Raw genomic sequence first — 26,770 nt, 5'->3', positions numbered from 1 at the left:
ACCATGGGGTGAGTAAGGGGGAACATGGGTGGGGGGGTACTGGGGGGGTTTTATAGAAACATTTTGTTCAAACGCCTTGTGTATAGTTCAGATGGATTGGAAGGGTCTTGCTTGTGCTTTGTAAAAGCAATGTAGTTATTTTCTCTAACAGGGTAGATGGTCTGAATTTAGACATCTACTTTGTGCTCCAGCTAACAACCACTTCCTTCAAGACTTGCCACTGAGCTGTAGCCCTCTGATTTTGCAGGAGAACCTGAGCTCCAAAAGGGGGTGGAGGAGAGTGTCTGTCTCCTCTAAACTTGGAAGGCTTTTGTTTTTTTGGAAGGGGAAATTCTCCTGCTTCATCACTGTTAACAAGGATGGGAATCCCTGCTTTTGTGAGAAGAGCACTGGATTTCCTCAACAATCTGAGGCCTTGCGTGTTTTCACTGAGTAGCTGTGTTTGGGGATTGGAAAGCTGGCTAGAAACGGTGTTCTGGCACAAATCCTACATTGAAGGAAAAGCTACAAAGAATCTAATCTTTGTTCAGACCTTGATTTGTCATATAACTTGTCTCTTAGAGACGTATCTAGCAGCAGTGATGTCCTAAATAAGCTCAGGACTCCACTGAAGAAGCAACGTTCTATTACAAACAGGTCCTTCATTAACTGCACGGAGGAAGGGAAAGGACTAGAGAAGTTAAATTGTGTAAATGAGGCGTTCCTCACAGAACTTGAATACTGTGAAAACTCCTTCTGTCTTTGCAGAATCTCCAGTCTCTGACTTCCACTGATGGCAGCCCCTTTTCCAACACAGAAGGTGCTCCATGAGGATATCTCACTAGAAATGATGTTCCTAGTCTATTACTAGCAGTCTGGGTTACTGAACAACCTCCCAGAAGTGTCCTGCAGAGCTTCTTCCATGCCTGATAGGAACCATCCCTTTGCTGGAAGATGACCATGGAAAAGTTCAGTCCTAAATTTTTCCATTTACAGGATGAGTGGTAACTTCTTTTAGTTTAAATCTGATGATTCTTGTCTGGAATTGTGATTTTATTTTTAAGAAATTGTTAGATCTTGGAGCAGATAAAGGAAAGTTTGCCTGCAGAGTAACTTATTGATGGGTTTGAAAAAATGATTTGCTAAGTCTGTAGATTTATACTTCACATTTTGGAATAAAAGCATCTTGTGTTACCTTTTTAGACTGGTCTCTCGTGTAGTCTGGCCTATAAAAACGCTTTAGTACAACATTCCATCAAGGTTGGGATCCGAGGGCTTGCCTACTGCATCAGATTGTAGGGTTACTTAGTCTGCTAGCCCATATCCTCCAGTACCAGATTGTTGTGGGGGAATGGAATGGTGTCCCTAGCTACCTTTCAGAGTAAACAGAGCTCTTCCCCCTGTTTGGGGCATGAACCAGACTCCAACAAAACATCCTGCCTCTTCTAAGATGTAAGCAGGACCACACTCTTTTTTGTATCCCTTGAGTCAAGCCTTTGTCTTTCTTTTATGCATATCAGCTGAGACTTAGGATTGACTGGGGAGAAGATGCAGTTGCTTACAGCCTTTGTCTGGTTCCATGCGCCTACACACCTAACAGGACTGCATGCCTTGGCTATATCTAGGTGACCCCAGTTAAGCTGGCTGGAGTCTTCCCAGAGCCCAGATGGAGGACATGCTCCATCACACCACCTCCTGCAGAGGCAGGGGAGATTATTCCACATAATATGCAGAGGCAAGAGGAATTGATATTTGAACTACTAAAATCTTTCCGTGGAAGCTAATCAGTGGAGATGAGTGGGGTGTTCATAATTTTCAGCACTACCATAGAATAGAAGTGAATTTTTGTACTTACAAGGCTGTTTGCATCCATTACTAACCCACAATGGCTCTAATATGCATTGCTAACTAATCTGGGGGTTGTGCCTCGTTTAAATAGTTGTATTAATCTGAAAAGGAATATTTTAAATCTCGAAACTGACTTAAAAGGCTGTTCAAGAGTAAGAACCAGCTTCAATTCAGAACTTGGCTCACTTTATTGTATTATTAGCAGGAGGATCACAGTGTTGATGATGGATATAATTAGGATATCAACTGAGATCCTGAAAGAAATCTTCTTGTAAAGTTAATCCAGTGTAGGCCATTTCTTTCACCTGTGAAAGGCTGCCCAGGTTCACACATTGTTCACACCAGTATATGTCCCTTTACAATGCCATGCAAGAGACTAGTGTGGATTTTAGTCTGTTAAATTATGCTTTTAGCCAGCAGAGGGCACCATTAACCTAACTATAAAAGGAGCCAGAGGCTTGAAACCTTCAATTGCTCTTCATTCCTATAACGCAACAGACGTGAACGAAATGTAGTTTCCCATGTTAGCAAGATAGAGTATTGCACGGGCATACAATGAATGGAATTAGTGCACCAGAAACTGGAAGTGATTTTGTGCCCTTGCTAATGATGGAAATCAATGGAGGGAAAAGGAGGTTATAAGTTGTAAAATAAAGATCAGGACAAGCTACTAGGGACTATTTCAGGAGCATCTGCCCCATTTAGCACTCTGGGCACAACACCTCCCTTTGTCGTAGAACCTGATCTTGCACGGAGTGGGATGAGGAAGGTCCTCCAGGCTATCCTTAATTCCAGGGACACTATTGCCATGGACTTAAAAGGTGGCACCTACTCAGTCTAGTCTAGTCTTTAAATTCCAATGGATAGCTAAGGTTCGGTCTATACTGCAGCTGGGAAGGAGCCTCCTGGCCCAGGCAGAGGGACTCACCCCACTAGGGCTCAAGCTGTAGTGTGAAAAATAGCAGTGTGGGCATTCCAGCTCTGTCAGATACTCAGCCTAGCCCCTCGATCTCAGATGTAGGGCATTGGGTGGGCTGAAGACCCTGAGCCACAACATCCACATTGCTACGTTTAGTGTTGCAACCCAAGTCTGTCTACCTGGCATGGGAAGTTGGCTTCCAGCTGCAGTGTAGACACACCCTAGGTGGGGATTAGCAGAGACTCACTGTACTTCCTGTTAGCATTCATCCTCCTATTCCTGCAGCATACTTGCTTTGTGGGAGGGGAAGAAGGTCCACCCTAACTCTACATATCTTCTTCCTTGGACATTAACAAGGAACGTTCTAATTCAGTGAAATAGAAACAAGGAACTCTCCCTCATGCCAAATGTGGCTTCAGGCTTCATGTGTTTAAAGACTCTTAAAACTCATGTTTCCTCTTTGTACAAAAAAGCAGATTGTCTTGCTGAACTGATCTAAAATAATGAGCAATATAATTGCACTCAGGTCATTCTAGTGAGACAAGTTGATGGCTCAGGTGGTGATCACGGTAGTAGATGACTACATTGCTCCACAGCAGGATTTCTTCTCAGGCCTTGATCCTTACATGGTTAGGAGGGGCAAATGCTTTAAAAAAACAAACAAAAAACCTTTTCCAGTAGGTGGTTATTGTATTTTTTTAATTACTGTGGCCAACAATGCAATTTAATTACAGTGATGTGTATCCCCTCTATTTCCCCCCCCCCACCCCCTTAAAATAAAATTCTTCTCCACAAATTCCCACATGGCTCAGGCCACTTCTGGAGTAAATTTGACTGCCTTGTGGGTCTGTACAAGAGGTCTCTAATGCATCAAGAATTTGGCCTTAGCCTCTGTCTACAGCAGGAGCAGCAGTGTAAGTTTAGTGTACACAGACAAAGTTGCTGTAAGCTACAGTGTGCACTGGTGTGGCTCACCCAGCCTTGAAATTGGGCTAAGTTGTACCAGGAGCAAATCAGGGCTTTGCCTGTCTACAATTAGGACTTTTTCACCAACATAGCTGCCCTGGTGGCTGAAATCAGGCCACACTTCCCACGTGAACAAATCCTTAGGTTATAAGGGAGTGGAGAATTCTCAGTAAATGCTAATAGCCTCCTCCCTGTCACCCAGAGGTAAGGAGGGATGAGATTGGGTTGGGGGCTTTTTGTCCATTTAAAAAAAAAGTAAACTACAAAACTGTTGAAGCCAGAACCACTGGGATTGGCAGGACTTTATTCTTTATCGATCCATGGTGGAAGGAAGAAGTTCCCAGCTGTTCAACTCTGATGCTCAAGAGATCCTGAAGGGTTCCTGTTGGACTTGATCATCTCAGCCAAGCCTGTCCCCTCCATGGGTCAGCAAGGCCAGGCCATGGACTAACGGTTCATCAGGACACTCACAAACTGAAAACAAACCTAGAGGCCATTCATCAATGTACATTCATTGTGTAAAAAAACTGAAGTGGAATGGATTTCATTATCCTAGCGTTTCCTCTGCTACAGATCCAGACCAAGGACGGCTTCATTTCTTGCAGCGCCTTTGATTGCTGGGTGCAAAAGGTTTATCAAGCTTGTGGATCTTCCTCACTTACGCAGGCCTGGGGGGAGGGGAGGGGGAAATCTATCAACTCAGAAGGCAAAGGTGAAATTTTCTGCATAAGACGGTTTAAACAATATTGAATCAGTAAGAGCAAAATACCTTTTGTCCTCCAGTAGTGCACCCTATATACATGTGTTCTGCAGGACAGTTGAATGCACACTGGATGCTCCATCTATGAAACTTGCAAGCTTTGAAAATCAACTATGTATCTCCACCACTAGGGGCCAGATTTTAAGAGAGATTTAGACACGTAGAGGCACCTAATAGGTGCCAAAGTACTTTTGAAAAGCCCAACTCCTAGTGTGGGGCATTAGGCTCCTAAGCACTTTTAAAAATCCCACTCCATGGCTATGTGCATCTTTAGGTGCCTAAATACTTTTGAAAATCTGGCCCTAGGACTTGGCATGCTCTGCTAGCGAAGCTGGAGGAACATGAAAACTCTAGTATTATTCTTTCTGGAGCTAGGCTCTTACAAGCTCACCTGACAATTTAATGTCGTGAAATGCACCACAGTTGTGAAATGTTAAGGTTACAGTGGTACAGCAAGGGGAAAAAAAACCTGTGTGTGTGTATGTATGTGTGTGTGTGTGTGTGTGTGTGTGTATATATGTATGTGTATATATATATATATATATATAGTAGAAAATGCAATAATTAAGCCAGATGAAACCTGCAATTCACTAAACTCACTCTAGAGGCAACAACCAGCAGCTGTGGTATAATGATTTTTTTTTAAAAAATCAGTAGACAATTCCTAACTTGATTTTTTGAATGCTTCAGACCAGAGCTGAGGATGATTGCACTCCCCTTGGATCCCAGTATGGTAAAGGGCGCTAAGAGCTGCTCACCTGATGTGTCCAGATCTACTTCCACAATGCACTTAAACTAAAGATAGGCCTGAACCAAAGTGGTGGATCCAAATACTCCTGGCAGCACTTATATATTTTGGGGTTTTTTAAAAGCTGGATCTGAGTTTGTACCTTGGGCCTTTCTCTAATATAAAATGGCCTCTGAGGTTGTGATGATTGCCTCTTTTGTGTAGCTGTGATAAGGCAGAACTGCTCATGTGTCTATCAGGTACTAGGTGACCTAGTACAGTGCTGCCTTAACTCAGGGAGTACACCTGCATGTCACGGGTTCTATTCCCATTAGCCAGTCCTCAAATGCTGCACCTGGGTGTCCGTGTGGCCATGCTCAATATTCGAGAACTGGCTGAAGCACAGTGGGATTGGTTAGAAAGCATTAAGGAGAGTGGTGACCCGGAGATGTCCCTCCAGCTGTGAAAGGACAGGCTGCCTCACTCACAGGCAACCAGCTGCTGCCTAACAGCCACACTTACATAGCAGGGACTGCTCCACTGTGTTCGATATGAAGACGGTAACGTTTAGCAACAAAACAGCTGATAAATATAGAAACATAATGTATTTATTTTTTTTATGCTGCAGTAACTGCCAGTAAAACTGGGCTAGATGCTCACAATTGAAACCCAAAAGCTGGTGGAAATGTGCAGTTGTAACAGAACCAGACCAGGTTTGTAGATAGGTTCTCCAGCACTTATGAACCTCTTGTGGAAACCCAGGGCCAGTTCCAGGCCCCTGTGGGAGCAGTTTCTAGCATCAAAATGATGTGAAATAAGTTGGAGACAGTTTTGATGGAAAATGAGGTGCTCAAGCACAGTTCCACTTCGAGATCTTTTCGCAAACTCAAAGGATAAGGATGGTCTCTCTCGAACAAACAAAAATGGACTGGCTCTGACACAACAGGTTTGAAGTGATGGCAATGGGTCATGATGGGTCTAAAGCTCCACGTGTCTGAGAGGGCAGCATTGCTACTTGAGTTCTTAATGGTATTAAGTGTGCATTAGCGTTAGTCATAGACGCTTGCTCAACATCATCACAAGAGCACTCTGCATGCTCCACATGGCAAGAAGTGTTTCAGGTTACAGACCTTGTTGAGTAGTAGTTTTAAGTACTGTAAAATGGCCCTGAGCTGACACCCAGTGTGGAGCAGCCTCTCCACACAAGCCCCAAAGAAGACAGCGTCGCAAAGAGACATGGCCTGAATTTCAGCATAGCTAATGCAGGATAAAACGGTTGGGCCTTCTATCCCCCATTCATGAAAACTTATTAGGCTGGGAATGCTCCCTGACTCAGCGTGGGGAGAGGGCTGCTTTTAGTTTTCAATAACTCCATTGTTATCCTGCTCTTTAATATTTTGACCCAGATGCTCATGCACTGAACACCCTCCAGTCCTAACTTACTTTGTATCCACATTCCTTAAAATATTAGTATTAAAGTTAACAATTAGTGCAGGCCTTTGATGGGCAAGCAGCAATTAGATTGATTAAGGGCAACTAACCTTTACAATTTTTTCCCCACACTCTGTTGACTCTGTTGCATTCAAAAGCAGTTTAATAAAAAACACCCCCCAAAATAATCCTTACGGCCAGTACAGATTGAAATAGAAATAATTGTAACCTGCATGTATTTATAAAGACTTGTTGCTGTGTATGTGTGGCAAAGGGGTGCTAACTAAACATATTTAAATATTGCAATTGTAAGCAACAATGCAGCATGCCAGTGGGGTTTTTAAGCAGAGAACTAACAAACAGCTAGTGGTTGTTTGTAAGAGTGTTCTCTGCTAATTGGAAGCCTACAATCACAATTCAAAGCAGCTCAATCTATTTATTTTATCCAAGAGAAGGTTAAAAGGGGACTTGATCAAGGTCTGCGGGTATCTACGTGGGGAAGAGATTGTATAGTAGGTGGCTCTTTAACATAGCGAAGACATAATGAAATCCAATGATTGGAAGCTGAAGCTAGACCAATTCAGACTAGAAATGAGGGACACATTTTTAACAAAGAGGGCAATTAATCATTGGAGCAAGTTACCTAGGGTCATGATGGATTCTCCATCGGTTGAAGTTTTTAAATCAAGGCTTGGGGTCCTTTTCTAAAAGACACGCTATAGCTTAAAAAGACACTACGGGCTTGATGCAGAATTCAGTGGGTGAGGTTCTCTGGCCTGTGTTGTGTAAGATGATCTAATGGTCCCTTCTGGCCTTAAGAGTCTGAGAATTCAGAAGCATATTCAAGGAGGTGGGGAAGAGAGAGGAGACAACAGAAAACAGGCTCCGAGAAAGGGAGCATTGGGAGGATAGAATGGTATGTGAGCCCATCGGGAAAAGGACAGGTACATTACAGAACTATTATAAAGATATGGCTCTCCCCGGAAAAGAACCCAATAACGAGGCCTGGGATCCTATTGCTCCCAGATTACAGGATGCTCTGGCATCAATATATAGAAATTGTTCCTTCTTTGGGTATGTCTACACTACGGGATTAATCCGAATTTAGATAATTCGAATTTGGGAAACAGGTTGTATAAATTCGATTGTGCGCAGCCACACTAAGCACATTAATTCGGTTTTTAACCACATTAATTCGGTGGTGTGCAGCCACACTACCCCATTAATTTAACCACATTAATTCGGTGGTGTGCGGCCACACTAACCCTAATTCGAATTAACAAAATCGATTTTGGCGCTACTCCGCTCGTCGAGGTGGAGTACAGAAATCGATTTTAAGTGCCCTTTAATTCGAATTAACTGGCTCTGTAGTGTGGACGGGTGAAGGGTTAATTCGGATTAACGCAGCTAAATCCGAATTAAAGTCGTAGTGTAGACCAGGCCTTTGTGTCCAGCTCCTTCTGCTCCTCCTCCTGCTAGGTGTGTGTGGAGGAGGGGTAAGAGCCCAGACTGGTAGTAAGCAAAAGTCATTACAAGCTGGTGGCTATTGTGAAATATATGGGTGCTGTCTATCCAGTGCTTGGTAGCTAACTGCACACCCCAAATTAAACAGTACAGTACCACCGGGTACAGTCTCAGCAGGAGGATCATGGATTGGAAATTGAATGAAGACTGGGGTTTTGTAAGGAAACTTACACTGACACTCTCCATGCTGCTCCAGCTTGTGAAAGAAGCTGACACTGATAAGTGAAGTCTTATATCCACATAACATACAACTATTTTTAAGAGAAAAGCAACCTAATCTCTTTTTTTTTTTTTTTTTTTTTTTTTTGCAAAAGTGTTTTTTTTCTCCACTGCACCAGGTCAGTAAATCAAGGAGCTGCCCAGGAACCCTGCAGCTTCCACAGAAGCAGGAAAATCCCATCCCACAATGACACAGTGAGAGGGAAAAATCGATATTTAATCTCCAGCCCCGTCCCTCCTAATAAGGCCACTAAACCCATCAGTTATGAGAAACTGAACTTCTTTTCAAAACTCACCTGTTCGCCTGCAGTGACATAGTGCGTTTGAGTGTGCCTGTGCATATGCATTTTGGGAGCATTAGCCCAGATCTATTTTAAGGTCAATTTCCTCCTTCCAGCCCCACCTCTCCCCCACCTTTTGCTTTTTGGGAGAATTCTGCTATAGCATCAGACTTAAAATCATCCTCCCTTAAGAGAGTCCACACACTGAGGTGCTCTCCTGAAGATTCCGTGCCGAGAGTAACAGAAATTCAATGTCTATAGCTGCTAAGCACAGATAATACTAGCCTTTAAATGTAAGTATCTAATTAAGAAGCAGCTCTCAAGTGGACCGCACAATAGCTCTTGTGCAATGAATAACAAAATGGGGATTATCAGAGGGCAGGAGTTAGAATTCAGTGACGGATCTATCAGGGCCGGCTCTAGGCACCAGCGTTCCAAGCATGTGCTTGGGGTGGCACTTTTCAAGGGGCGGCATTTTGGCCCTTTGGGGGTGGCACGCCGTTTTTTTTTTTTTTTTTTTGCTTCGGCAGCAGCATTCCAACTTTTTTTTTTTTTTTTTTGCTTAGGGCAGCAAAAAACCTGGAGCCGGCCCTGGGATATATGGTAGGAGGGGAACGGTTGTGAAGTGACTTCCTTTCACCTGAGCTCTACTACAAGGACTGTCTGTATAAACCACTGTTTCCGTGGGAAACAGAATTCCAGCAAAATGAACTCATAAAGCCAAACCTGTATGATCCTGCATGTAAACCATAAAAGACCCAAACATGGGGGAAATGCCCACTTTCCACTGCACAGGGTGGCTGAGAAGCGGAGAATCTATACAGGGAGACCATGCCAGCCTCTGCATGTCATGGAGCCAAGTTTTTAGGTGATCACTCCATGGGAGAGCAGAGGGCTTGTGGGAGGGGCACTGGCAAAGGCATCGACTGGAACTGCACAGATGTAATGGACTAAAACTCTGTGTTATGATTGGCTGGGCGCAGAGCTGCGATGTAGTTTTAATAGCTGGGCAAGGGAGGGGAGGATTCTCTGCCACCCTTCCCCAGCATGCATACAGTTACCTTGCACAAGGCTCTCTTACCGAATCTTAGCACCGGGGACTAGAATTTACTCCATCGTGAGAGGCCGTAATGATGCCATGTTAGAAACCAAGGATGGCCGCACTAGCATTCACAGCTTGAGCCCAACCACACCCTGAGGTTGAAAGGAATTGACTTCACCCCTCCCAGTGATCTGCCCCTGTCAAGTGTCAAACCCTGACAAGGGAACACCTGCTAGAGAAATCCGCCTATTAGAGAGTCAACGGAGCAACCTTGAGCCACTGAGCTGAGAGGCACCACATGCTTCTTAGCACGGTAGCCAATACTTACAGGTACGTCTGCTTGCACAAAAGGTTGGTGGGTTTTTCATTGACATGGTAGAGAGGAAATGGATCAAATCCACCAATGAAATCAACTGAAAGAAATCAAAACCCAAATAATAATAAATAAATAAAAAAAACATATGGCAGGGATGACGACAGGAAAGCTGGTGCATGGCATGACTTAACAGAAAATGGTGCAAAGAACAGAAAGATGATTACCAACAGCCCTTCGATTGGCACTTATCTATGTACATGGGACCTAATACAGACTGGCTATAAAGACCACTCAACCTAGACCTCTTGGGAAAGGAAACTGTTCAGTGTGTGAACTCCAGCTACTGCAGAATTTTCAAACATGGGGGTGGGGAACACCTAAGCCACCCCTCCCCACTTCAAATCATCATCACGTTGTGTCACAGCGCATCAGCCATGAGTGGACAAAGCAGACCGTGGCCTTTCAGAAATGTGCTAACAGAAAGACTCTGAGCGATGATAAGGGAGTGGATGTCTGCATGAAAGCAGGTAGCAAGCAATATCTCTGAAGGTTGTCTCCCCACGGGCGATTTGCTTGCTTGTAGGAAAACAAGACAGTGACAGCAGCAACTGGTTTATTATAAACCACCCTAGTGCCCACGAACTTGATGGTTTTCAGATTTCTTCAATTTGATTTCTTTTAAATCCATACAAATATTTAAAATGCTTCCTTTTCCCAATGCTCAAATAATGACAATGGAACTGGTCAAAGGACTTTTTACGACACAATTTCCCTGCTGCCCATTATCAGAGTTTTCCAGATGACCTGACTGGGAAAATTTCTCAGGGTTCTTCTAAAATTAATCATCTTTTTAGACTATGTGGCTCCAACAATATATTTAAAGATTAAGGTTGGGATTTTCAAAGGAAAATATGGGAGTTAAATTTCAGTGGGGCTTGGGTATCTAACTCTCTTGGGCTCCTTTGACAATTCTACCTAGAACATTTTGTAGATGTTCAACTTAAGGAAAATTCTCATAGAGAATGCCAGACTGGATCAGATATGCTCCACCCAGTCCAAGTATCTGATCTCCTACAGCGACTATAATACCAAGTAGTATAGGAAGTTATGGAATATTCTCTCCATAGGGAAAGTTTCTTCTTAAATCCCATCAGTTAGAATGTGGTTTACGCCCTGAAGTAAGAAAGTTTATATCCCTTCCAAACATATTTTTTAAAAATATAACTCTGGATAGTCTCATTAACCATATAACCATTCCATTTTTCTTTCCTGAAGGTGGCACTGTTCTTTTAAGCTTCAGTTACATATTTTTAAGGTTGTTGGTAATTTTATTAAATATTTTGTCAACACACAACCTAAAATAGAAAGAGAAGCATGAAAAACATTACAAAAATGTTTAAAAATATTTAGAAATTGAACTCCTCAGCAGCCACCCAAATCTTTGTTCTGACAGACAGCAGGACACTGATGTTGTGACATTGGAATGACTAGAACACAGGTAACATTTTCAAAAACACATAAGCGACATAGGACCCTAATCCCAATGACTTTCAATGATACGTAGGTTCCCAGGGCCAGATTTTAAAGGAATTCAGATGCCTAACTCTCACTGATTTCAAAATACCTTTAAAAAACTGGCCTCTACCTGCCTAAGTCACTTTTGAAAAATAAGATGTAGGCACTCAAGTCAGTTAGGTGCTTTTCAAAATGTTCCCTGATAACTTCAAAAATAAAAATTGGCCAAGATTTTCAAAAGTGATTTTTCTAAAGTTTTGGTTGCCTCCGTTTTTGTGTATCCAACACCAGAGATATTAAAGAGGCCTGTCTTTCTGAAAATACCTATCACCTGCTCCCTGAAAATAAGTTTTCTCAAGTTTGGCATCTAACAACTGAGGCACCCAAAATCCTAATCATTTTATAAAATCCTGATCGTACTTCACTGGTGATACCATCCATAGATTGCACATCTAAAACACTCTTGCCCACAATCCAGGGTTAGTGGATCCCATTGCTGTTTTTTCTCATGAAAATCACGTTAGCACTGGCCTCCTGATTGATGTGTCTCAGCACTCATAATTACTTCATGCTGCACATCAAAGGAACATTTAAAAGAAACTACAAATGGAAGAGAAAATTAAAACGCAGTTCAAATTTGTTCAGGTCACTGGAAAGATCTACTGCTGTGACTGTGAAATATTGATGGTGTGTCATTGTTAATTATTCAAGCTGGCATTTCAACTCTGAGCCTGAGAAACTGGGATGGAGCAGAATTTTAAAAATTCTGAAATTAACAGCAGTATGTTTCTAAATAATTCATTCCACTTGTAATGGCTTCTGGTGATGAAACCATTGTATTTAAACCATGTTTTTAAAAATAGTATTTAAAGTAACATTGAATCTAAAGCCCTTTGGGTAAAACATACAGATGACATTCTTAGTGAGAGAGGGGAAAAGATGATGGAGCAAACCTTGTTTTTTCATTACTTATAATACAGGCCTTTGTTAAACAGCTAGCTAGCTCTAAGCAAGTAATCAGTAAAGCCACTGTGGTCGATACAGCCACACAGGAAGCAAGAGAGAAATAGAGAGGACAAGCCAGACTAGTAGTATATCTCATTAAACCCATTTGAAATAAACTTTCTCACTTACCTTCTAACATCTAATTCAAACCCATTATTTTTCAGCAAACATCCTTGGCAGCGAATCTTTATAGGATAAAGCTTCTCACATTAATGTGAAGGGCTAGAAGCCTCAAAGAAGTAACACTGCTATATAAAGCCTTTGGGTCAGTTCCTCGGTTGAAGTAAATTGGTGTAAGTCCATTGATTTGAACAGAACTATGCTGACTCACACCAGCTGAGGATCTAACCCAAAGAAACACACTTCTAAAGAGAACATCCTATATTGCTATTTAGAATCAATGGACCCAATCTTTGTGCGCCTAAAATCATGTGGTTCAATGGGAGTTCTGGAAATGCAGGAAAAGGCTACATGTAGGTGGGTAAATCCAGCTGACCTATAATCAAAGTGGCTTTCCTTTGGCTCTCTGCTTTCCTTTGGCACTGTAAAATTGAACTCTAAGTACCTAAGAGAATTGCAGATCAAGCATAAGGAGAATTAGTTCATTCATCTTCTCTACAGTCCAAGTACAGGACCACCTCTGTTTTGCAAGTTAAATGCTCAGTTCAGTTATTTGTCAATATTCTTGCCCTCTATTTTATCCTGAGCTTATATCATGAAGTGCACAGGGCATGGCCTTCCTGCTCAGTTGAACATACTGGACCTGATTCTCCATTCACTTACAACCAAGTTTACACTGTTGATACTCCACTGATCTCAATGGCATTATTCCTAATCAACACCAGTGTAAAAGGAGAATCAGCTCCCCTGTTTCTGTCTCTAATACCCAGACATGATCAGTGGACAAAGCCAAACCTTTGTGCTAAAATAATCAGAGAAGACGATATGGGAGTTCAAGACAGAGGAGAGGATCTCACGGTAAATTTGTCCTTGTCAGGCAGATGTTGCAGTGATGCCATTTATGTGGTGAGATGGAAAGATTGATAAGAAAATGTCACCTCACTTCCCCTGACCTTCCTCCCCTTCATTCACTGGCTGAAGGCCTATAGCACTAGCTCACGAGACAACATCCTTGAGAGAGAGAGAGAAAGAGAGAGAGTGGTTTTTTTACAAAAACGGTTGCCCAGGAATCTGTTGATGAATACTTACAGCTGTCCTCTTCTTCTGTAAAAACACTGACAACGTAACAGGCATAGACAAAGCCCACCAGCTGGAAGACAGAGAGAAGAAATCATTCAGCACTTTTACAGCCAGACTTCAGCAGCCACCACTGGAATGGTGAAACCAAGTAAAATTTGCCGCAAGGTATGCAGTGCAGGAGTCAGACTGTGATGGCATATTTCTCCCTAAATTCTTTCCAAAAAAATCACAAGCACCACTCACAATCCCAGAGCAGCAGGATACTTCTGCTAACATAATCAGTACTGAAATTACAGTTTAAATGGCAACATTGAATCTATGTTATCACTGAGCTTCAGAGTTAACACCTGACTGAGATGAGTCATTCACACCTTATGTTCACCCCACTCTGAGAGCTATTGTTTCAGGTTCTCTGTTTGCAGACAGCACTGCTTAGGTCACATTTAGGTTTTCTTCCCCATAAGGACTGGAAACATTTCTTTTTGATGCCGATGACAGAGAAGTACTGGTACAATATGCCAGACAGTATCCACTTCATACAACCCCTTCTACAATAGCAGTCAAATAGACACATGGAAGAATACGGATTTCACTATTGAACAGGATGCAAGGGGAGGAGAACTCATTGGCTAAATCATCCTATAGATATGGTCAAGCCTTTAGGGGGTAAATTAAGAGATAACTACCTTGGTATTAAGTATCAGAGGGGTAGCCGTGTTAGTCTGAATCTGTAAAAAGCAACAGAGGGTCCTGTGGCACCTTTAAGACTAACAGAAGTATTGGGAGCATAAGCTTTCGTGGGTAAGAACCTCACTTCTTCAGATACAAGACATGTCTGTTAGTCTTAAAGGTGCCACAGGACCCTCTGTTACCTTGGTATTATCCATCAAGAGAATAGGACCAAGTTCTGTTTTGCTTTCATAGAATATCAGGGTTGGAAGGGACCTCAGGAGGTCATTTAGTCCAACCCCCTGCTCAAAGCAGGACCAATCTCCAGACAGATTTTTGCCCCAGATCCCTAAATGGCCCCCCTCAAGGATTGAACTCATAATCCTGGGTTTAGCAGGCCAATGCTCAAACCACTGAGCTATCCCTCCCCTTTGTAGGTAGAGGAGATGGACAATTACTTTTGAAATGAACCATAAATATGGGACTACTTTGGCTGTTTAATGTAGTGACACTGAACTCTCTTAGACTTGGAAATGGAGAAATGATTGGAAGGAACAGTGAGGAAACTTAGGGCAAGATGCAGAGTCAGACTCCATGTCCATACAAGGGAGTAAGAAGAAACCCCACACTTCTTAAAGCCCTGCTGGGGCTCCCAGACCTTGGGTCCAGGTGCACAGCAGAATCTGGGGTTGTTTACTCCCTCCCAGAAGCAGGTTGGGTGGGAAATGGGCAGGATCTTGACTCCACCTCCTCTACTCACTGGCCAGAGGAGCTGAACCAGTGGGTGGTGCTTCATAATTCATGGGGTAGTATAGGCCAGCTTTAAATTACTATCTCCTGTGAGGAAGCAGGGAAGGAAGAATGACTCAGTGGGGTGTCTCTGGAGTCACAATGCCTCCTGAAACTGCTCCTGACTTGGTGCTGTTTACACATTGCTCATTGCCCAGAGACAGGCCTAAAGTAAGAAAACAGACTTGAAATTTCAAAACTAAAGTGGACCATCACCTCAGAACCTCAAAACAATTGTAAAAAACCCACACAGAGGCTCACCACTTTGGGGACAGTTCATAGAAGCTCTAAAATGTGCCAGACCCTGTTGTCCTCATGTTCAGTAGCAAGGAAATACCCAGCTTGAGTAAGGAAGGAAGGATCTGGCCCTAACAGAATGATCCTGGTTCAGCAGATTTGTATTTTGCTCTGTTTTCTGTTGATCAAATATCTCCTCCGCGCCTAGTATTGTGTCCTTACATAACACTCCAGTTAGCAAGATCTTGGTTGACACTAACCACATTATTAAAGTTATTGTGAGCCACAATTATTTGTTTTCCACCGTGAACTCAATGCTCTTTAACAAGAGTTAGAATGTGGCAAACAATGGCTCACTCCAAGGGAAGACAGAATGATGCATGGAAGGACTCAGAAAGTGGAGTCCATTCATTTTTAATATGACAGAAAAATACATCACACCAGAAAACAAAGGCAGAATAATGAGATTTCTATTGAGGGATTATAAGACTTGCTTGTGTGCTGCAGCTCTCTGAAGACAAGAAACACCTTAGCTGGAGGAAACTAAGTAATTATTTTTACAGCACCACTAAACCTTCTATTTCTTTTAAACTTCCTATTAAAAGTTAAAAGCAACAACAGAACCATCAGTTTGCTCTCTTGAGCCTTGTCTCGTTCCATGGAGGTACAGTCCAGCACTGCCGTGATGGAGAGACAGCTTTCATCACTCACTTATTTTCTTGCTGCATAGTTTCCAAGAGAGGGCTACTTTACCCCTTAGTCTCCATTAACTACAGTTTACTTAACTCAGAAAAGAAGCCAACCAGTTGCAATGGCAATCATAAAACCACACGACATACAAAACTAATTATGCCTGGGGAGCTTTCAGAGAGTTACCTGTTTAAGTAGCGCCACTGCTCTCTACAGGCATATGAGAGAAGAAGAATGAATAAGAGTTTTCTTCTGATTGCTTTTCTTTGTTTGTATTATGTTAACAGGGAAAATAGACTTTTTTTTTTTTGGTTTTGGGGTGTTTGTTTTGTTTTGCTTGTTTAAATTTGCGTTTGTTGAAGGAGAGAAATGTACCTGGAACTGACCATGGTGCTGAATAAAGGCAGCAAGCCATACTCCTTTATTAAATTAGGCAATATATATGGCTATTAGATAAGGGACAAATAAAAGCTATTTGTGCGACTACACTCCAAATGGCTTATGAGCATTTCTCCATGCAAGACTCTCCCATTGGTCCCTCTAGTGTGTCACTGGTCCATGCTTTTCAAGTTTTAAGTGACTGCAGTCAGAGTGCTGGCACCATCTTATGGATAGGATCTCTTGATCAATCCCTAGAATGGAGAATTCAGGTGTGATTAAGGTGCAGATCCTCCTTTGTTACTTCTCCTCAAAGGTCCAAAGGTCATTTACCTCTTCTCGGGCTGAACTTCAGTGAATTATCCAGGAGCTAAGATTCTAAAGTGTCTAAGCAAAGCAAACATTTATAAGTAAATTAAGAGATCATCAAATTAAAGATAAATACTTTGAAGAAACATATTTAGATTAATTGAAATAGCTCCTTTTACAAAAAATATGCTCTTATCTTTAGCATGCTATGTCTGTTAATTTCTCATGTCTTCCCTCTTTCATTCCAGCATCTCTGATCTCCAGTCCTAGGCATTAGTGACCTACAATCTGTTGTCCACTGAGGATCTAAAGAGAACTGGAATGATAGGAAGTAGGGCCAGTTAATATAAGGATGACAAAATGTCCCACTGTTTTCTGGTTTGCATCAACATCCATTGTTCGCTTGATCTGTGAGACTTAAAGTTGAACATCACAATACAATTGGGCAAGGACAGGTATTTAAAATTTAATCACCGTTACAAAGATAAGCATCTTTGATGCAAATTTTTATAACTTCCTGTGTCTTTGAAATGATGGTAAGAACCTGGAGACTTCTATTTATTAATTTCTTAGTATGTTAGAGGTGAGTTTTGGCTTTTGGTTACAGCAGCGAGCCAGGACCCCTGGGTTTTATTCCTAGATGTAACATTGACTCACTGTGTGGCTGTGGACAATCACAGTTGGTGTAAGTTTATCAGTCTGTAGAATGTACATAATAAGTAAGTCACATATGTCACATGATTACCTGGAGTCAAATGAAAACCATCTATTTCACATGAGTGATGTGAGACTTGACTAATAGATGTATGATGCTCTTTGAAATCCCATAATAAGAGGTACATATGAGGCATTATTATTTAGGACCTGATTTTTCAAAGCACAAAAAGTCTAGGACTGCATGCACAAATGTGTGAGCATTTCTAATCTGCACATGCTATTACCATCTCTGTGGATATGTCTACACATGGAGCTAGGGGTACAATTCCTAGCTCACACAGACATGCTCATGCTAGCTGGTATTGAGCTACTGTGCTAAAAATATGGTGTAGCCACAACTGCACGGGCAGTGGCAAGCAGCAGCATGGGCTAGCTGTGCTGAGTACATACCCACGGGGTTCAGGCACGTTTGTACCTGGGGTCGCTAGCCCATATCATCGCTTGCTGTGTATCATGGCTACACAACTATTTTTAGTGTGTTAGCTCAGTGAGAGCTAGCATGAGTATATCTACGTGAACTGGGAATCCCACCCCCACTTCATATTGTATGCCTGTGTGTGCAAATTTGACCTTTGATAGAGGTCTATCTGGCTGTTTGCATACACAGAACTCTGATGTGTGTGCATTCATGTAATTCCAGGTTCAGATTCAGAGTACAAATACACACACACACAAACCCCCATACAGGGCCTGACCATTGTGGGCTTTGAAAATCCTGCCTTTAGTATTTTATAGGGATCAGTATAAAATAATAGTGATAAAGCCAACTCATTGGACATTCACTAAAACATCCAGGAATGGGTATTGCATATCTACTGCTTATCCTGATTCACAGGAGATTCCAGGTAGGCCTTCTTGTATCCTCATATGTTGCCATCATAGAAGCATAGGACTGGAAGGGACCTTGAGAGGTCATCTAGTCCAGTCCCCTGCACTCATGGCAGGACGAAGTATTATCTAGACCATCCCTGACAGGTGTTTGTCCAACCTGCTCTTAAAAATCTCCAATGATGGAGATTCCACAACCTCCCTAGGCAATTTATTCCAGTGCTTAACCACCCTGACAGGAAGTTTTTCCTACTGTTCAGCCTAAACCTTCCTTGCTGCAATTTAAGCCCATTGCTTCTTGTCCTATCCTCAGAGGTTAAGAAGAACAAATTTTCTCCTGTCTCCTTGTAACAACCTTTTATGTACTTGAAAACGGTTATCATGTCTCCCCTCAGTCTTCTCTTGTCATGGTCTTGTCCAACTGTGAATTTTGGATTAACAGTCATGCCAAACTTGGTTCCTAATGGTGCGTACTCCATATAATACACAGATAAACCTGATCTCAAGTTGTTACTTCTGTCATCTGTGTCAGAGAGGTCCAGAGCAGCATTAAGAATGAGAATGAATTATCTCGCATCATAAAGGTAGAATTCACATAAATGCTTACATCAGTCATGCCACTAGGGTCAACCTGTTAAACCTCCTAAAAACTTGTTCCACAATTAAGAGGTATTGAGCTAGCAATAAAGGCTGCTAGGAAGTTTTCTTTGCAAAAAAAATTTACCTCCCCCCTCCCACTAAAACACCCCTTCTCCATATAGCAGGAAAAAACAAACACACAAACAAACAAAACAGTGGACAAAATGAACTTTACCAGATCTCCTAATCCCAAATCCTTGGAAGCCTGAGTCGTCTTTCTATTTCTGTTTTCCCCTCGACATTGTTTCAACATAGCCTGCTTTGTGTTTCAAATTTACTCTGTTTTGACCTTATAACCCATGACTTTGTGGCATGGATTTCATCAATTATAAATTACTGTTTATTCAATGACTTATTTCCGTTTTCTCTAAAAAGGTTACATTAGCCTCCCTGCTTAGCCGGAAGGGGGAAGTTTCTGGAGAGGAGGGAGGAGGGACATACAATATAAATGTGTACTGCATTTTCATGTTGCCTGAACTAAGCTATAATTAAACCTATCACTTCAGGGATAAAGTGAACTCCTGGGATCTACACTATGTCTTGCCTCATGCATGAATTATGAATGAAATAAAGCCAATAGAGATGAAATAAAAATTCCCATCACCAAGTCTGCTTTCAGCGAGAGAGTCTGCTTGACTGTGGGCTGAGTTAACTCCAAAAGGCTCAAAGCTTTTAAAGTGGATTCATTGCTAATTGTTTCTTCACCGAACTTGAGAATTAGGGGATGGGTTTATTCCATTTCACGTGTAATGAATATAAATCTTTCGAAAGAATTAAAACCATAGTGTGACAAAGAGCCCTGTTTTTAATAATGTGCTCAACTGGTCTGCCAGGGGTTCATGTTCTTTTAAGATACCCAGGCTTTTGGCTGTTAGGAGGAACATCACTGGAATTCTGGGATTTCCGAATTAGGAGAAAGACGTGTGTGTGGCACTCTGAACAAAGCCTCAAAGACACCAGAGTTCACCTCATGGCTCTTTACAATGTTGGGTGGAATAAGTAGGATGGGAGGGAATTCAGCGGGCAAGCCACTGCATCAGGAGACCCATCATGGATAGCAGTTGTTCATTTACATCACAGAAGCCTCAGGAGAGAAGTCAAAGATCATGGCTGTATTTCACTCCTGTGTAGGATGCTAGCTCAAGGCTCACCTGCCACTTAGACTGGGCTGAAGTGAGACCTATCGCAAGCCCGACAGTCACATTAGACTGTGACAGAGAAAGAGATGCAAGATTATACTCTCCCATTAGACATTGCTCCTTGCCCTTCAGGGTACACTCTTCAATCTGAAAACCAAGGAAAGCAGTGGATTAAACACCACTGAAACCACCTCAAGACGAACAGGGGAGAAAGCAAGAAGGCCCACTGGATGGTAACAATAATGGAAAGGGACACTTTTGTGAGAACACATTCCATAGAGCAGCTTTGCACACAAAGCCCCACCACACATTTTTGATGCTAGAGAAATTCAAGGAGAATGGTGAATAGGCACCAGGACAAAAGGACAGGGGGAAGAGTTTGTATGTTTCTTTGGTGCAGAATAGAAAAACTATTCAGTTGCTGTTAAACATGTAAAGGCTCTAACAAAAACATCCTCCAGCTACAACTGGGATAGATCTGATTTGCTGAAATTTAATTTTTGCCTCAGCAGGGAGGGGAGGGAGAGGCAGGAAGAGAATTTACACCATTTTGATCTATTAGCTTCTTTTATAGCATCATCCATCAAGGTGTTTGCCTACATGAGAAAATGTTCCAAGGCTGATGTATACAGGGAAATATCAAGAACAGACTCAGGACCGAGGGAGGAAGAAATATGAAAATAATCAAGAATCAATGGTGATTTTAGTGGCACATGAGAGACTGTGGCCTTTACGGGGTTAGGTTGGACTCCCCACCAGTTGTAACAGCTTTTGGGGTAAGTTAATTATTTATGCTAAAATTTAGTACCTCACTTGTTTCCAACTAGATTAAGCAATTGAGTTCCAGGAAATCTTGGATTTATTATTATCTGTATTAGCATAGCACCTACAAGTCCTAGTCATTGACTAGGACCCCACTGTGCTAGGCATTGTACACAAAGATGTCTAGAGAGGATTCATAGATTCATAGATTCTAGGACTAGAAGGGACCTCGAGAGGTCATCGAGTCCAGTCCCCTGCATCAGATGCATCATGGAGGTGAATGCCTGGCTGCAATCACAGAATCTCATTCTCCACTTGCACCCGTTTTACAATGGTGTAACTTAAATGCAGCAATTCCTGATTTATACCAATGTAAGTGAGAAGAGCATCAGGCCCAAGGTCTCTGGAGGATGGTTCCTCTCACAATGCTCATTCAAAAGTGCTGCCAGCAGAAGCAGCAGCAGCTGGGCATTTATCCCTCCTCCCCCATCTGATTGGCAGCTGCAGAAGTGTAAGAGAGGAGCAAGGCAAAGGATTCATTATGGCCTCAGGAATGACAGAGTGATAGAAAGCTTACAGGCGCCACACTTCAAATTGGAACCAGTTGTGGCAGAAGAGCCCCATTTTCACCATCTAAAGGAAGTGAACAGAAAAAGCATTGCAGATGGCCAAGTAGCAATGGATTGAAAGTAGTTTTCTCCATAAAATTCATAGGGGGTGATCCCCCTTTATTAACTTCCTCACATCACATGCTGTGTCACAGCCCCATTTACCTTTATTAATACAACATCACAGATGTGCATCTTTGACTGATAAATAAAAGACAAAGGGTCAAATATTGCTCTTAATTTCTCTGGTATAATCTGGATTCACACTAGTGTAACTGAGAGCAGAACCTAGCACCCTGTTCCTTCCCCAGAATGGTTACAATTTGAGCATGTTGGGAATTTTCCTTCTGAATTATTTTTGATGAAAAATGCAGTTTCAGCAAAATCAAATTTTTTTTTTGCAAAAATTAAAGTTTTGCTAAATTTTTTCAAATGTCCTCCAGGAAAATCAAAACAAAATCTTTTGTATTTGGAACTGACCTGAAACTTGGGTTTGCTGACACTGACACACAACATTTAGTTTTGAGTCAGCTCAACATTAAACTGCATTTTCCTATGGTAGTGCCTTGTCTCACAGGAATTGTAGTTTAGATGCCTGATGGCCCCATTCTCTCTAATGGGCCAGGCTCTCTAACTGGCCGGACTACATGTTCTATGATGCTACAGAATCTCCCCTTTGACCAAGCAGTGTGGTGCATCATGGGAGTCACATGGCCACAAATGTATCATAAGAGATATAGTCCAGCCATGGTAAAATAGTTTAATGTTGAAATGACTTGAAATGAAACATTTTGAGTCAGTTCAGCAAAGCGAAATGAAAGGTTCAGTTTGGGAATATTGAAATTTTTAATTTTGATCAAAAAAGCATGAACAAAACATTTTGCCATTTACAAACCAAAGTTTTTCATTCTGTGAAAAATTTCAGTCTTTCAACTTTTTGTCCTAATTTGGAATGAAAACAAATGTTAGAACATCCGAATTCCCCCTGGGACAGAAATTCGCATTTTCACTCAACTCTAAATACAACCTAGGGAAGACAAGATGTTAACATACCATGGATACGAACACAATAAAAGGAGAGGCTACAATGAGATCACATGGTCGCTTGGGCTGGTGATGCACACTGTCTTAAGAGATCCAAAGTATTGTTTTGGTTTTAGATACTATTATTTTGAGGTTTGTAAGCCTCACGCTTGATGTGTATTGATTGAGGAGAAACTTGAAAGAGGAGAAGGTGGAAGCATGACAGATGGGCTGAAACAGAAAGTGTTCCTGTCCAGCTAACCCTAGTCAGCTGTGGAGCTTTTTAGGGCTAGCTTCAGAGGAGAAAGAGAGAAGCTGCAATTCAGCTAGAAAGCTCTGAAGACAGAAGTCCTACTTCTGTTGCTTTGTGCTTTTAAACAATTCTGCTCTTTGGCATTAATGCTTTAAGTTGCATGAAGTGAACATGTCCAGAGAGCAAGAGCACTTTGGCGGTGCTTTTTGGTTGCACAAGAACCCTATAAAAATAAAATCCCAGAGTTTTTTGCAAGTTACCCCGGGGGGGGGGGGGAAAGGTCAGTGATGTAAAATGACACTAAACTATTGCTCTAAGTCCTCCAAGAATGCTCTTGTGCTTTAGCCTCTGCTGCTGTTTCCCCAGATAACCTCAGCACCAGCTTCCTCCAAGGCATGCAAGTATCCAATTAAGCCTTTTATTAGGAACACATGTCGTAGCCAGGTGGGTTCAATCAGCCAGTCAAACAGCCTGGGAAACAACAGGCTGCAGAACAGAAGAAATGATGCATCTCGGTTGTCCTACACATCAGCTTCTTTTATTATGAAAGTCTGTTATCACAGACAAATGGATGGAGGAGGATGCTGAGCTGGGACCCCTAACCTAATCCTGTGGCGGTTAGAAGACACGCTTATTTTATACACAGCGTGCAGTTTGCTTTGAGTGATGCCAGTATAGCCGAAACACAAGTAGGGGATCATTAAGGTAGGCTTGGCAATAGACCAAGGCCTAAACAAGGCTGTCACCAGTCTTGGGCTGCTGATGGGTGCCTCCTACTGTACAAGCACTGAAAAATCCACAGGCCATCCCCAGCTGCCTAAGTACGGGTCTTTGTGACACCAATTGAGTTAAATAGCCCACTTGTGTTCGAAGGGGATGGGGCTCTTGACTCCCACTCCCCTAGTCTTTTTTATATATGCTCAGATTCTGTATTCCCCAAAGGGGTTGAGGGTAGTGGCACCAACTGCCTGATGGCTCTCTTTGGGGCTTGCCAAACCTATTCGACCTGGCCAGCGTACCAGGCTTATTATCTCCTTGTAGGCATGGGGAGGAGAGGAGAGAGGGATGGTAAATGACCCTCCTGAGTGTGGCTCCCCTGAAGGCTTCCAGGAGACTACCTTGGGAGCAGGACAGCCACCCTCTGTTCTCTTCCAAAGCTGCCCAGCAACTGCTAGGACAGAGGTCAGCAACCTCTGGTACGTGGCTCACCAGGGTAAGCACCCTGGTGGGCCGGGCCAGTTTGTTTACCTGCTGCGTCGGCAGGTTCGGCCGATCGCGGCTCCCACTGGCTGCGGTTCGCCGCACCGGGCCAATGCGGGCAGCGGGAAGTGGTGCGGGCCGAGGGATGTGCTGGCCGCGGCTTCCCGCCGCCCCCATTGGGCCAGAGCGGCGAACCGCGGCCAGTGGGAGCCGCAATCGGCCGAACCTGCCGACGCAGCAGGTAAACAAACTGGCCCGGCCCGCCAGGATGCTTACCCTGGCGAGCCGCGTGCCAGAGGTTGCCGACCCCTGTGCTAGGACCTTCCTGCTTTTCAGCCCTTATTCCACCCTGATATGATTGACAGGGCTGGAGAGATGGGGCCAGGGTTGCCAACAGCCGCTCTTTAACTCCTCCTTCGTGGGTGTGGGGTTGATACACCCTCTCACAGAAGCCTAGCAGTTAAGAGTTTGCTAGCATAAGACTTAGCATAAGTAAGTGACCTAGGGTTATAACCTTTGGCAATAAGAGTGTTTTCGTAAACAATTGCAAGGAACAAAATAATGCAGGCTTAATGGAATTTTAGGTTTTTTTTGAGTAGCATGTACCCTTGCAGCTATCCACACTGACACACTGGAAATACTGATCAAAATACTGATGCAAATAGCTATATCAACATTCAGAAACCCAGTTATGGTTACCTGGATAGCCACATATGGAGAGAGGACTGAGACCTAATTAAATATGGTAATAGATATGCTGATGTGTAAACAAAGGGTATAAAAACTGATGCATGGATGCTGACCAGTGGTTCATCAGAATGATGTAGTAAGCAACAGCCACCACTGTCATTACCACTTAGGGTGACATGCACTTACTGATCAATTCGGTCTTTGTTTTCATCAGTCCATGATGTTCTGAATACGTCAGCTTTGTGGATTGCTCTCTTCTTTATATCCATTTATTTGCTCAGTATTTTTCACTTGTGGATGAGCATGGTTCTTGATTCAAATTGTTAGGTCTCCCTGTGTATCCAACCAATCTCAAAATTCAACCTGAATAAAATTTTCTTAAGTAGCCATTTGAGTGTTGAACCTGTTATTTGTAAAAGTAGTAACTCAGATTTATCGTTGACTACAAGGAGCAAGAGGAAAGGCAAGGGAGGGTAGAATGCCCAATGAAGCTGGAAAACTAGAGCAGGTCCCACCCCACCCCCCTTTTGCAAAGTTCTGCCCTGTGGGCATGAACTATTCAAAGCTACATTCAAACCCTCCCTTTCATTCTTGCTTGTGACAAGAGCAGCAGAGCAGAGAGTCTCTGCCAAGACCCCATCTCTTTTCTCCACGAGACAGAAGTACTGTAGGTTTCATTTCTAGCTTGAGAGTCAGTTGATCATGTTTGCCCTCTCACAAACATGGGATGGGGGACGTAGGAGGGAAGGGGGAAGACATTAATTTCTCGATCATTCTTGAGTTTCTGGAAAGCTCTTGCTGGCTGGAGAAAAAGGGATTGAGATCAGATATCCAAAGCCACAACCCACAGCATTTGATTTCCTGACCTTTTTTGCTCTCAGGATGCAATTATTATCAGTGAAAATGTAACACACGCCATCAGCAAAACATGTCTTGACTTGCTTTCCACTGTAACATCTGCTGTCAACCTTTGCGTTGCCATTTTCTTGGGAACCTTCCAAGCTGTCATTTTGAATGAAAGCAGCAGACAGGCAGGCAGAAAATTCTCCCTGTTGGGGAGACATTTCCAACCTCCATCCCACGCCATGGACCTTTGGAAAAAGCCCATCCCTCCCCACTCCCAGAGCTGCCATATGGACAGACCAAAAGTAGGCCAGGTATTTAAAACAGAAAATGAACCTCCAACTGCTGCCTGGCAAGTTGGGGAGTTGTACGGTGGACATTTGCTAAATTGGAAAACAAAGCAACTTTTTTTTTTTTTTTTTTTTGCAGATGACTAGGACAAATATTATTTCTGCTGCATTTTTATGGGGTTGGTATGGGCAGGCGGCACACTGACAGTAAATGAACTAACCTGCATATGCTAGTATAAAGTCACTGCTTAAGATGAATGTTTCCATTAAGCATCTCTCTCCACTATGTCCCTTCACAATGTCCTTTGTTCTGGTATATTTCAGTGGGTTGGTTGAGATTAGAGGTATAGCCCCACTTTTCTGTCACATGACCCAGTATTCATTCTGTCATGATAGTATCTATTTTCACTTTCGAGACATGGCGTCAAATCCTGACTGAATGACATTTGAAAAGGAGTCTGATGAATTCTTAAATTAGGCCCTAACAGATATTTGTGCAGATCAAAAAACAATCACATCTCATCACAACTGACAGTCTTTGGCCTGGATGCTGACCTCATTCACTCCGGATAAAGTTGGAAGCAACTCCATTAACATCATAGAGTTCGCCCAGTAGAATTTGCCACAAGTGAGATCAGAATCAGGTCTTTAGTGTCTGTTTTCTTCCAACAGAGGCCCAGGATTGGAAGAGCTGGGTGACATAGTCAGGAACATAGTGCATTAGCAGAGCTATACAGGAACGCTTCTATGGCACTCACTCACCCTGGGTGAAATTCATCCCGAGTAAAGATGGGGTTCATGCAGAGCAGCTACACAGGGGATTTGACCTTTTTATCCTGTGAGCAGGGCTCAGGGCAGTTCCACAACTGCTATTACAGCCCACTGGTTTGCATGGAACATTTTTTTTCCATAATAAGGTCAAATTTAGTGAGGGGGAGGGATGTTTTCTGGGACGAAGCAACCTTCCCTCAGGG

At 42.7% G+C, this 26,770-nt stretch overlaps 1 protein-coding gene across 2 annotated transcripts in view; it reads right to left on the bottom strand.

Annotated features, from left to right (window-relative positions):
- Positions 1-3,471: 3,471 nt before the first annotated feature.
- The window catches only part of NKAIN4 (sodium/potassium transporting ATPase interacting 4), an 85,251-nt gene continuing 61,952 nt past the window's right edge, over positions 3,472-26,770 (bottom strand). Inside the window, exons 5-7 of one of the 2 annotated variants that reach the window (XM_024219207.2) lie at positions 13,742-13,802; positions 10,025-10,109; positions 3,472-4,380 (exon numbers count right to left, since the gene is read on the bottom strand). In XM_024219207.2, the coding sequence (XP_024074975.1) occupies positions 4,371-4,380; positions 10,025-10,109; positions 13,742-13,802 (156 nt within the window). In that variant the 3' untranslated portion in view covers positions 3,472-4,370. Of the gene's footprint in view, positions 4,381-10,020; positions 10,110-13,741; positions 13,803-26,770 lie in introns of those variants that run through there. The other variant, XM_024219208.1, reaches the window with a different exon arrangement.

The sequence above is a fragment of the Terrapene carolina genome, unplaced genomic scaffold, assembly GCF_002925995.2.
Source record: "Terrapene carolina triunguis isolate 2854851 unplaced genomic scaffold, T_m_triunguis-2.0 Scaffold130, whole genome shotgun sequence".
NCBI lineage: Eukaryota > Metazoa > Chordata > Testudines > Emydidae > Terrapene > Terrapene triunguis.
This window is presented reverse-complemented; position numbering and strand designations above follow the sequence as displayed.